The following is a 13091-nucleotide window of genomic DNA, read 5'->3' as shown; positions in this document are numbered from 1 at the left end:
CTAGCGTACACATACAGTCAGGTCCGGATTTACCTCTTTTCGTGACATAGGCAAAACTCATTTTTGGGCCCCCCTTCCCTATTAATATAATAGGCCTAATATTACCACCCAAGCAAACAAAATTATTTCTTTTTTTTATTAACAGACAAAAACACGATAATACAATAATACAAGTGGTTAAGCCATATTAAGGAACAATAATCGAAACAAAACAATAATAATAATTCTAAAAATAAATAAAAAGCAAACCAAATAAATAAACAAACAATAGAAAATACAATGCAAATAAAATATATAAAATCCTCAGGCTATCAACAAAAATATTTCTTAATCAGTGGAAACCGTTACAGTGCTTTCTATCGCAATAAGCGCTTGCGTTCAGTCAATAAAAATCGAATGTAGTTCTTAATTTGTTTGAGAACTGAGAAAGACCATTCCATTAATAGGCGTGGCAACGTGGCCACATAACCACTTCGGGAGTGCATTATTTCTCTAATAATTTTAACGGCCTGGAGTCACAATCACACATCAATTGTTCAGATGATTTGTTTGAAGACATCTGACATGTTTCTGTCCTGAAATCTCGTGTGTGTTGAACTAGCTAATTTTTTTACACACCTCATCCCAAACCTTTCGTTGCAAATTCCAAAACGTCATTTTAGAGCTAATAACAGAGGTTTGAGCCATTGGTATGCAGGCTAACTCAGTTATTAATGCTGTCTAACGCACCGCACTAAAAATAGTTTGCGGTTTGATATTCAGATTTCTTTTGGCTATAAATACGCAGTGCGTTGTCATAGACATGCAAATAGTACCGAATATCATTCTCCATGACTTGCATGTAATTATGCATGATTTATTGTTATTATAATTGTAAGTACATGTAAGGTGTAACAAGGACACCTTAAAATAAAGTGTTACCCAAGCCTTCAGTCATTCAGTAGCTGTTAATTATATGAACCACTAAACCACATGGAAATAATAAATACAATTTCAGCCTCAGAAATGTTGCCAAAGACAATTTTCAAAAAACACTTCTTATGTTTAATAAAATAGCATATTACATATAGACATAGAATCATCCATTGTAGAAGCTGTTGTCATTTGTTGTGTGGTTTATTACCTTCCACAAGTTACAACATCACTCCCCACAATTATTTATTATTTTATTTTTTATTTTTTTTCAGTAGGGCAGAACATTTTTAAATGTGAGTATACTGGTATTTTTTACTGGAACTTTGAGATACCAGCAACCAGTTGCATTATGCAACCCTGAAAAAGAGGTTTCCAAATGCATCTTGCTCCTCATAGAGAGTATTTCTAAATACAGAATAGCAAATGAGCGACCATTTTTCACTGGTCATTTCTCAGTATTATTATAAAATTGTCTAATAAATGATTAACTGAATCACCGGAACCGGATTGCAGCATATGCTGAAGGTTCTGGTTCATGTTGTGCTGTTCTTCTCTGCCCTCTTGGCATAGCTTGGTGATTCAAAGAAGCATAAACCAATGCATTCTCTTCTTCCCTTCTTTCTGTACCAACAGTGTTGTGTCTACCATCTGAAACTCTTCCAGCTGATGATGATCCTCTGACAGGTGGAGTCTCACAGCCACGATATAAAGCAGAGGTCAGCTGATCAGAGGGGGAATTGGTGTTGTGATGAGGAAGAGGAGGCAGATCACTTCTTTGTGTTTCCATGTACTGTGGAAGTGAAAACATAAAAACACAACCTTTAAAACCAAAACATTATTTTCAACAGATACAATAAACAGTTTCACTGAACAGATAAAAGATACCTGATTTTTAATCGTCTTTTCTTTTCTTGTTGATTTTGTCCCTACAGGATCATTCAAGGAAAAGAGAAATAAAAGCAGAATTTTATTCTAACTATATCTAGTTGTATTGTAACATATATATCTAGAACAGTAAAGTTTTGTTTAAACTCCCAAATCACTCACCTTGGCATCTGATGATAAACAATGTTACAGTAATAACTATCACCACCAGCCCTGCTATTCCACTGCAGATGTACACATATGGCCAGAGCCACTGTAGATCATCTGTTGGACCTGAATTCAGATCACCTAATATTGAAGGTGAATAAAATGATATTTAAGAGTTGTTGTCATTATCAACTTATGGTTCTTATCAACAAATGAAGATGCATTTGTACAAACAAAACATTACCAGTAATACTTTTGTTGCTTTGATTGTGTGAAAACGTATCCACCTTATTATCTATTAAAAATATAATAAAATGTCATAGTAATGTCATTATTTACATTTAACAAAATATGTGAATGTTTACAGTTTATCAGTGAATCTAAAGATAATGTCTATTACCTGTCACAGTCACATTAATAGAATGGCCTATAGACATGTCGCCTTCTTTACATCTGTAGAAACCTGTATCCTCCATTGAGATGTTCAGGAAAAGCAGGAAAGCCATCCCTTCATGTTCTGTGATGTTTGTCCACTCAGTTCTTAAGTGATTTGAGTAATTTAAAGATGTACAGACATCTCCATAGAGTTTGCACCATGAGACTCTTGGGTTCCTGTGACATCCATATAGAGTTATAGTACAGTTTATCTTCAACACGCTCATAACAGGAGCTAGAAACACTGTGTTTCGTGGCACTCTGACCAATGAATAACAATTCATCTCAGACCCTAGGAATGAAAGAAAACAGGGAAAAAATGTAGGTAGACCAAGAAAAGCCTATAGAGATTTCAAGAAAGATTGGTATCGGCATTGACAATAAGTGTAATTTTCACATCACGACTTTCAATCCTGAAAATGTAAAGTGAAATCTTCTTATTTTCAATAAAAAGTTTTGAAAGTAAAAAGAATGTTAACTGATGTAAACAGTACTAGACCAAATTTATAAAAACAGAAATATAAATATACATATATAAATCAGAATAAGTTCCACTATTCTGTAACCAGACATCCCAAACCCATAAGCATAACCTGTAACTATAACGTAGCGCATGAGCTCTTTTTACTTTTTTTAAAGAATTGGAAAGAAACAGATTTATTCATTACATCTATTTGTTGATATTGGCATAAGGACTAAGCCACTGGATTTTCAGCTATTATACCATCTAAGATTAGTTAATGATTCAGATGTAGAAGGTATCTAAAATTAATTTTAAAATTCATGTCCTACAAGCAAATATTTACCAGCTACTATGGATAATATACCATGACATTAACATCAGGTCAGAAAACTATTTATCAGGTGAAAGGTTAAATAATAACTTACAAAACCATACACATACCACAACTGTTGCCATACACATACCACAATGTTCCCTAGAAACCACAATTAACAATATATTACTGACCGACATTAGTCAGTAATAGGGCATCATAGAGCAGATCTTAATACTTACCATTTGTGGTGCCGCTGACACTAAGCGATAGCAGTAGTAGAGAAACAGCAAGATTACAGATGATCTGGAAGACATAGTTGCCCATGATCTAATGTTTTTATCAGACAATGTGTGTTTAAAAACGAATGTCCAAAATGAGAGCTGTGCACATTGTTTGTCATGAGTATGTCTGCGAATGCGTGTATTGGAAAGATCAAGAGTGAAGTGGAAGTGTGCTGTAAGCTGTAAGTTCCACTATGACGTCTCTCACCATTTTTGTTTACTTTCTCTTTTCTTGTACCTTTTTTATCTTCACGTTCTTTGATCATAGGTTCTTTTCACCTGTGTTGTTCCTCAACATTTCTTTGTATTTTTTTTAGTCGTCTTTGTGTCCGTTTTTGATGGTTGTTCTTTTTGGTTTGCTTTCTTTCGTCATTGACAGTGTCAAACCTCATCTAGTGTGCTTGTAGTGGTTTCAAGTTGTCTGAACCTTGTCCAGATTGGTTGAACTTTCATGCAAATGTTGAAGAGAAAAAGAATGAAGAAACAGAAATACAATGAACTCAGTGACACCTCCTTGTGGACAATGACTGAACACCACTGCAAACTGTATTTTCTCTCCAAGGAGGTCTACATAAATAGCCTATTTGTTAGAATTTCTATTTATTTAAGTGGCAGTTGCTTTGTTTTTTACCAGCCCAAGTTTGTTATTAACCGTTTTTCAGGTCTCCTTGAAGAGATATGAGTGGCATTTACACCTGCCATTAACATGTGTTTTGTGTCTGTTTAGCATTTGTATGATACTAGCAAGAATACATTTGCACCATGACTTCAACGTGTCTCCAGTGACATTGGAAAGAGATATGATTGTGCATAAGCCCAAAGTATAGTTTGTTTTTCACCAGTACACTAGCGTACACATACAGTCAGGTCCGGATTTACCTCTTTTCGTGACATAGGCAAAACTCATTTTTGGGCCCCCCTTCCCTATTAATATAATAGGCCTAATATTACCACCCAAGCAAACAAAATTATTTCTTTTTTTTATTAACAGACAAAAACACGATAATACAATAATACAAGTGGTTAAGCCATATTAAGGAACAATAATCGAAACAAAACAATAATAATAATTCTAAAAATAAATAAAAAGCAAACCAAATAAATAAACAAACAATAGAAAATACAATGCAAATAAAATATATAAAATCCTCAGGCTATCAACAAAAATATTTCTTAATCAGTGGAAACCGTTACAGTGCTTTCTATCGCAATAAGCGCTTGCGTTCAGTCAATAAAAATCGAATGTAGTTCTTAATTTGTTTGAGAACTGAGAAAGACCATTCCATTAATAGGCGTGGCAACGTGGCCACATAACCACTTCGGGAGTGCATTATTTCTCTAATAATTTTAACGGCCTGGAGTCACAATCACACATCAATTGTTCAGATGATTTGTTTGAAGACATCTGACATGTTTCTGTCCTGAAATCTCGTGTGTGTTGAACTAGCTAATTTTTTTACACACCTCATCCCAAACCTTTCGTTGCAAATTCCAAAACGTCATTTTAGAGCTAATAACAGAGGTTTGAGCCATTGGTATGCAGGCTAACTCAGTTATTAATGCTGTCTAACGCACCGCACTAAAAATAGTTTGCGGTTTGATATTCAGATTTCTTTTGGCTATAAATACGCAGTGCGTTGTCATAGACATGCAAATAGTACCGAATATCATTCTCCATGATTTGTGAATTCAGGTGACGCTGTCCTTGGGGCTGAAATCAGTTTTTTTTTTTAGCGACTCTAAATTTTATAATGCCTATAGCTCCAAAAGTTGGACACTTAGAGGAATAAAACCGGTGTCATCTTCACCAGCTTGATCTGTGAATTGTTTCACAGCAAAGCTATCATGAGATGGGTTTGCCTCTAGTTTTCTTTTTCTTTTCTATTTCTGTTCGTGATCGCTCGCGCTGATTGGGACTGCATCTGTTCCCTCTTTACGCTGATTTACCTCTCTATTTCTCTCTGTGTGTTACAACCCATGCCCATGCAGCAAGGGGGTTTCCGTATCTCTGCTGCAGAGCGTCAGCACCACATTATGGGGGGTCTCTGCATGTATTTTGGTGCTCCAGGGCATTTCGCCACAAGGTGTCCAGTAAAAGAGAGAGCTCGCCAGTAGACCGGGGAGTACTGGCGAGCGCACCTACCTCTTCCCCATCTCATAGGACTCGTACCTTCCTCGAGGCCTGCCTACGCTGTGGGGGCTCCTCTTTTCCCTGTGCGGCCCTTGTTGATTCAGGGGCAGAGGGGAACTTCATGGATGAGGACTGGGCTATCGATCACGGCATTCCTCTTCGAGTGCTAAGAGACCCTCCCACCATCTATGCCCTGGATGGTCGCATCCTCTCCAAGATCCTTTGAGCCACTGTCCCGGTGAGTCTCACCATTTGCGGAAATCACCAAGAGACAATTTCATTTTTTATTTTTCGTTCCCCCTTACTGCCTATCGTCTTAGGGCACCCCTGGTTAACTCAGCATAATCCCCAAATTAACTGGGTAGAGGGGACCATAATGTCTTGGAACTTATCTTGTCATGTTAAGTGTCTTGTTTCGGCTGTGCCTGTTGTGTCCTCTGTTTCTGTGTTTCACGAGGAACCCAGCGATTTGTCTGGTGTCCCGAAGGAGTGCCACGATCTGCGAGCAGTGTTTAGTCATTCCCGGGCTGCTTCTCTCCCTCCCCATCGACCGTACAACTGCAGCATCGATTTGGTCGAAGTAGTACACCACTTCATGGTAGACTTTATTCTTTGTCCGCCCCCGAACGCGAAGTGCTTGAGAAATACCTTGCTGACCGCCTGAAGTTGGCCGCCGGTACCATTGTTCCATCCTCCTCTCCCACCAGCGCGGGGTTTTTCTTCGTGAAAAATAAGGATGGTTCATTCCATCCCTGCATAGATTACCGTGGGTTGAACGACATAACAATTAAGAACTGGTACTCGTTGCCACTTATGACGTCAGCCTTCGAGATCTTGCAGGGAGCAAAGATTTTCACGAAATTAGACCTTCGCAATGCGGATCATTTGGTGCGCATCAAGGAAGTAGATGAGTGGAAGACAGCTTTCAATACGCCCCTAGGCCACTTTGAATACCGGGTTCTACCGTTCTGACTTTTCAACGCTCCCGCTGTGTTCCAAGTGCTCGTGAATGATGTCCTTAGGGACATGCTCAATGTTTTCGTTTTCGTGTACCTAGATGACATTCTCATTTTTTCACCCTCACCCCGGGAACACGTTCAGCACGTGCGTCGTGTTCTACACTGCCTGTTAGAGAATCGCCTTTTTGTTACGGCCGAGAAATTAGTTTTTCATGCTGATTCTGTTACGTTTTTGGGTTTTGTTGTGTCCGCTGAGGGCATTAGTATGGATCCGGCCAAGGTGCGCGCCGTTATCGATTGGCCCATTCCTGACTCACGCCCCGCTCTCCAGAGGTTTTTGGGGTTTGCAAACTTTTATCGTCGCTTTATTCGGAATTTTAGTCAGGTGGCCGCCCCCCTTACTGCCCTCACTTCAACCAAGTCCTGTTTCTCTTGGTCTGAAGCAGCTCAAGTAGCCTTCGACCATCTTAAGAGATTATTTACGACTGCTCCTATTCTTATCACTCCCGATGCTACAAGACAATTCACAGTGGAGGCTGACGCGTCTAATGTTGGTGTGGGAGCGGTGCTGTAACAGCTCTCCCCACAGGACAACCGGGTCCACCCGTGTGCTTTTTTTTCTCACTGCCTCTCGCCGGCGGAACCTAACTACGATGTAGGTAACCGCGAACTCCTAGCCATTTACTTTGCACTAGGCGAGTAGAGCCATTGGCTTGAGCGGGCAGCCCATCTGATCGTTGTTTGGACAGATCACCGTAATCTTTAATAAATTCGTTCGGCTAAGAGATCAAATGCAAGACAGGCTCGGTGGGCCCTATTCTTCGCACAGGTTCGACTTTACCATTTCTTACAGACCAGGCTCTAAGAACACTAAGCCCGATGCGCTGTCTCGTCAGTTCGGTTCCTCTGAGGACGGCTCATCCACAGAGACTATTATGCCCGATGGTCGTGTGGTTGGGGCCGTGGTCTGGGGAATCGAAAGGCATGTAAAGAAGGCTCTGACTCGCATCGCTATTCCTCGTGAGTGTCAGACGGGTAGATTATTCATCCCCAAGTCCATGTATCCAGCTGTTCTCCGCTGGAGTCACGCCTCTTGACTCGCCGCACACCAAGGGGCATGTCCAGTCTGCGCCCAGTCTAAGTCTAGCAACTCTCCGCCGGCCGGTTCGCTTCAGGTTCGCTTCCCTATTCTGTTTCGTCCTTGGTCGCACATCGCTTTGGATTTCATTACGGGTCTGCCCTCCTCCGCGGGTAACATGGTAATTCTTGCTGTCGTTGATCGCTTTTCCAAGGAGGCCCATTTTATCCCCCTTCCCAAACTCCCCTCCGCTAAAGAGACGGCGCTTACTGTGTTTGATCACGTTTTTGAGATTCATGGGCTACCGATCTAGTCTCCGATCGAGGGCTGCAATTTGTCTCTCTGTTTTGGAGGAAATTCTGTCGGCACATCGGAGCTACGGCCAGTCTGTCGTCGGGGTTTGGACAAGCTGAACGCGTTAATCAGATCTTGGGGTGTTTGCTCCGTACTCTAGCTGCTCACAACCCCTCTTCCTGGTGTGAGCAGCTGCCTTGGGCCGAATACGCCTATAACTTGTTACCGTCATCATCTACTGGGTTATCTTCTTTTCACTGTTGCCTGAGCTACCAACAGCCGCTATTCTCCTCTCAAGTGTCTGAAGTTTCCGTCCCCTCCGTCCAGGTCCTTATTAAGCGTTGTCGACGTACCTGGAAGAGGGTGCGGAATGCATTACGTAAGACAAGAAAGCGCACCTGTCAGGCCGCCAATCATCACCGCTCTAAAGCCCTGAGATACATCTGTGGCCAGAGAGTATGGCTATCCACTCGTAACCTGCCCCTTCAGTCTGTGTCTCGTAAATTAGCGCCACATTTATTGGCCCGTTTTCAATTGTTAAGGTGCTCAGTCCGGTGGCGGTGGGACTTAGGTTACCTCACTTTTTAAGACGGGTTCACCCGGTTTTTCACGTTTCATGCATTAAACGGGTTTAATTCATGCATTAAACCCGTTATCCGCCCTCCCTCCCTTCCTTCCCCCTCCCCCCTGTCTCTGTTGAGGGTTCTCCTGACTATAGAGTCAAGAAACTGTTGGCTATCCTACCCAGTCTCCCAGCTACCCGCTGCCAGTAGTTCGCTCTGCTCCGGACGCTGTCCTCTGGTCCAAACAGTCTAAGAGGTAGTCGCTCCTCGACCTGCAGCCCGGGGTGGTGCCCTGAACTCTCAAGTCAAGTCAACCCTTATGTTCCAGTACTCCTGTGTTAAAGCCCAGTTCTGCGACCACCGAATACGGCCAGTGAACAGCAGACTGCCTAAGTTTGTTTTTGTGGACAATAAATCCTCAGTTTGACTTGCCTTTGTCCCTGGGTCCTTTTATCCTGACAGAACAAACACTGAACGATGTCTTTTTATTAACTAACATTAACACAGATTAATAAATGTATTGTTCCATGTTCGTTTGTATACCGTGCGCAAGGTTTATGCGCATAGTCCAAGTCTTCTTCTCCGTTTTTAGTGTATCTCTGTGGCAGAATTACAGTGCCACATACTGGTCTGGCAAGTCGTTTTGTGTTGGTTTCGTGGTTTCGTGTGGACGCAGATATTTCTTGAGACGAGGGGAAAAAAAAGATCTTATAGGGAAAGCTCTGGCTTCGTGTGGACGTAGCCTCAGTCCAAGGCAGGCAGAGAATAGGCAGGACGAGGCCAACAGGCTAGGCTCAGAAAACGGATGAATCAGGCAACAAGCAGGACTAGACTAGACTTAGGAAACATTGGAATGGCTCTGTAATGTAGCTATCGCTAACCCAGGGATAAACGCAAACCATACTCGGCCCTGAACTGTGTTTAGAGTCTCATATATATAGTCTGTGTGATTGGCTACAGGTGAGAGTGTAATCAGTGAAATGGAACATGGGAAATGTAGTCCGGGGTGACATGTAACGGCCTGTGTAATGGGAGAGTCAATGTAACGGAAAGGCGACCTCTGGTGGCAATCGGACGGCATGCCATGCACCAGATTCGTAACAGATATAATTATATCAATCTCCTGTTAAAATACAGCATCAGGAAATATCCTAAATTATTATTGTATTAATGTTTTAGATACTCAAATAAAAAAAATAATGTTTTATTCGAAAAAATAAGCCTACTATAAAATATGGTGAGATATTATTTAACTTAACTTCCTCACATTTCTTTTCAGTTGCAGAGGAAGTTGAATTTCTCATCACAGTCTCTGTTCTCCCATTCGTCAGTTTTTGTGTTACGGGCTCCAGCTCCACAATGATAGGGCTGAGCTGGGCACTCAATCAGTGAGATGCAATTCCCTATATGCTGGTTACTGACCCAGAACCATTGACCTACCAGGTAACGCAGGCCTGTCCACACACTTGCCTTGTCCAAATACTCACACTTGCGGTCTTTGCACTTGACCACTTGACTACTTATATGATGTATTTCCTGTATTTGGCCCAAGTGTTCAAGTGAAAATGAAGACCACAAGTGTGTGTTGAACTTTTCATTATCTGATGAGACGCACTTAGTGATGTAAAAATGCAAGCGTTTACATATAGCTTTATTTTGATTTTAAATACTTTGCATTTTAAAATCAACTTCTAAATGTCTGTTCAGTGTCTCTATAACATGACACAATATCATTTGTGGTGCTTCTAATTAAGGGATAAAAAGCAGTTGTAAATGTTGTACAAAATAAATATGACCACTACTCATCTTTGCACCAATAAAATATGCAACACTTTGTTTTATACCAAATTATATGTAATATCTAATCATTATATTAACATTTAACTTACATTGGAGAGGTTTCTATGACCTCTCACGAGTTCTCGGCAAAAGGTTTCACAATTTATTTCCACAAGATGATGCGTGACAGGATACGCTAAGCTTTGAATAGTGCTCCGGAGTGGTATTTGAGATAGTATGGATTTAGTGTGCGTTAAGAGCACTTTGCTTTGGTGTTTATAAGACCTGGGACAGTCTTGCACACTTATTTCCTGTCACGCGCACACGCTCTCAAGTGGCCAAGACCGCAAGTGTGGGTATTTGGACAAAGCAACTGTCTGTCTGAGATTCCCTTGTCTCAATTTTTGTCATCTGTAATTGTCTCTCAGTGGTGATGCTGGCCTGTGTGGTCCTGCAGTACTGCAATGCTTCCTCCCATGTCGTCTTCTCTTTTACCAAAAATTAAGACATGAAGTTTTGTAGCAGAAAGAAATATATACTGTAACTTAAAGCACTCATAGTCAAACCAATTGTCAAAACCAAAAGGACACACGGTACTGAAATCCATAAAGATTATTGGGCTGACCAGGTTTCCACTTAGAGTAAGAAAACAAATTTCCATCAGACCACAGAAACTGATTAATATTGGATTTGTTCCTATACAGGCTGATCCACTTGTCTAAACTGTTTCCTCCTGACACCTGTATAAGCATGTCTGGTTCTTCTTAACTTGTGATAGCCCCCAGTTTAACATGCCTTCCACATCTAATGCGCCAGTTGCGATCCCTACAAATACATTAGTATGCCCTATTCCTGCTGCTTCTTTAGGCAGGAGTTCTGTAGCTCTGACTGCTGTTACTTTTTCCATTAAAACTCAAGCTATCGTATTTCTATCATATTAGATAGATCCTGTTAGAATCCTATCCTATTAGATTCTATTACTTAGGATCCAATATGGCGGATCGGGCATGTCGTGGCTCAGCTGCTCCTGGGCTTAGTCGACCTAGAATCAAACCTAGAATAAAACCTACGATTTATGAAACTGTGGATGGTAAAATAATCATAGAGTATGAATTTTTTTATTTCTTCTTGGTTAAAATAAAAACGATGAGCCAGGATTAAATAATTCTGGTTGCTTTGAATACTTTTGACTGTGAGTGGATTGAGTCGTCGAAAAAGCTGCTGTTTGCGCTCTGTCCGGACACTAAGCAACGGTGTGTGGCGTGTAAAGGCAGTCAAAAAGTAATATAAAAAGTTGTCTAAACCTGCTAAATGCGTGTGGCAAAAACATTCCCCAATTTGTGTCACACTTCTTGGACGAGTTACCACCTTTGACATTTAACAATGTGGATGTTTGAAGCCTGCTCTGTAAGATGGATTGCCTGCACAGTGAGGTCAACGCACTACAGGCGGATATCGGGGAAGACATACATGCTGCTACTACGATCATTGATAACAGAGTGTCCAATGTGGAGAGGTGTTAGTTATAAGTCGTAAAGGAGGGCATGGTCTGAATTCACTGTGTGAGCTTAAAATGCCTGTGAGGGAGAAACAGCAGGTGCCCCCACTGTGGAATGTGATGTGGGACTGGAGGTGACTGCAAGTGGATCTTTGGTGACTGAGGAGTCTACTTCCATAACATCAGAGGGGCAACGGAAATCATCAGAATGGAGTCTAGTTGTGAAACACGGCAGGCGCAGGAGGAATTATGTGGCTAAACACCACTAAACAGCAAGCAGGTAAAGCTAAACAAAGGATGTCTAAGCCTATTATTGGTACAGGGGCACGAGGGAACATAAGTGTTGTGTGAACGANACAAGAAAGTGCTATAGAAATGCATCATTCATTAAGTAAAGTGATTTTTGTTGCTGAGATGTGAATAGCACTGTGTAAATGTTTACAAGGGTTGCCAAGTTCAGTGAGTTTGTCTTGTTGTTACTATGATAAGAGTATGTAAGTTAGACTGTGTAAAACTCCACGTAACCCCACTTAACTCTTCTGTGTTCTTCCTAATCTCAATAAAAAATAAACCTCAATATAATTTGATGTAAATTATGGCTTAGATGGAGATTGGAAACTATGCAAACATGTTACTCAAGGAAGTGATTCCTTGATTACTATGCAAATCCCACTTAAAACTGATAAGTCATTTTAAATGCATGCAAATAAATAACTAGAATTCGATTTAAGCTTTTTTTTTCTTTCTCGACGAAAGGTAAATCCAGACCTGGGTCCTGCACTCTGCAGCTGCAATAGATTATTTGCTTTTTTGATCTGCTTTGATGTTGACATTGGCAACAAAGCTATGTGTTTTCTGTAGTTATTTTACGAAGGATAACCGTGAGGCTCCGAGACGCTGTGCCAGGATGATGACACTGATGAGTCATGGTTCTAACAAATTCATTTGAACAAATTCAACACTGTCTTCACCAGCTGAATTTGAAAAAAAAAAACTGTGATTGAAGAATACCATTGCATGCCAGTAACAAGCAGACTGAATATATAACATGAGTTTATAAATACTTAATACTTAGTTTATAAAACTATAACATGCATAAACTTTATTCAACATTTCAAACATTTATCTGGTTCTCTATTGCCTGAATAATATTCATATCTGCCTTTATATTTGCATTTCCCAGGACTATTATAGAGGTTATATATAACACTTTGGCTTTTCATTTACATTTTTTATAAATGATATAAACTCATATACTGTAGACATACGTAACAGAGGCTAGTGTTCTATACAGTAAGTACAACCTCCCCATTGTCTGAAAACTTTTTTGACATGATTTGTACACTC

General features: G+C 40.5%; 1 protein-coding gene across 1 annotated transcript; it reads right to left on the bottom strand.

The window, feature by feature from the left end:
• Positions 1-1045: 1045 nt before the first annotated feature.
• Positions 1046-3485, bottom strand: LOC107577166 (B- and T-lymphocyte attenuator-like). The gene is made up of 6 exons (XM_016263268.1): positions 3401-3485; positions 2348-2674; positions 2201-2242; positions 1963-2088; positions 1801-1841; positions 1046-1705 (listed from the first exon to the last, which is right to left on the bottom strand). The coding sequence occupies exons 1-6, from the start codon at positions 3483-3485 to the stop codon at positions 1409-1411; spliced, it is 918 nt and encodes a 305-aa protein (XP_016118754.1). The 3' UTR covers positions 1046-1408.
• Positions 3486-13091: the final 9606 nt, after the last annotated feature.

Source organism: Sinocyclocheilus grahami, unplaced genomic scaffold (genome assembly GCF_001515645.1).
Source record: "Sinocyclocheilus grahami isolate Dianchi unplaced genomic scaffold, SAMN03320097.WGS_v1.1 scaffold5294.1, whole genome shotgun sequence".
Taxonomy (NCBI): domain Eukaryota; kingdom Metazoa; phylum Chordata; class Actinopteri; order Cypriniformes; family Cyprinidae; genus Sinocyclocheilus; species Sinocyclocheilus grahami.
The sequence above is the reverse complement of the archived record's forward strand: the minus strand, read 5'-3'. Positions and strand labels throughout refer to the sequence as shown.

Bases quoted from the DNA above. Each gene is read 5' to 3' on its own strand.
- LOC107577166 (XM_016263268.1), bottom strand. From the start codon at position 3,485: ATGGGCAACTATGTCTTCCAGATCATCTGTAATCTTGCTGTTTCTCTA. The intron at 2,675-3,400 runs GTAAGTATTAAG...TTTCATTCCTAG, and splicing joins TGTCAGCGGCACCACAAATG to GGTCTGAGATGAATTGTTAT. The intron at 2,243-2,347 runs GTAATAGACATT...TATTTTTAATAG, and splicing joins TATTAATGTGACTGTGACAG to ATAATAAGGTGGATACGTTT.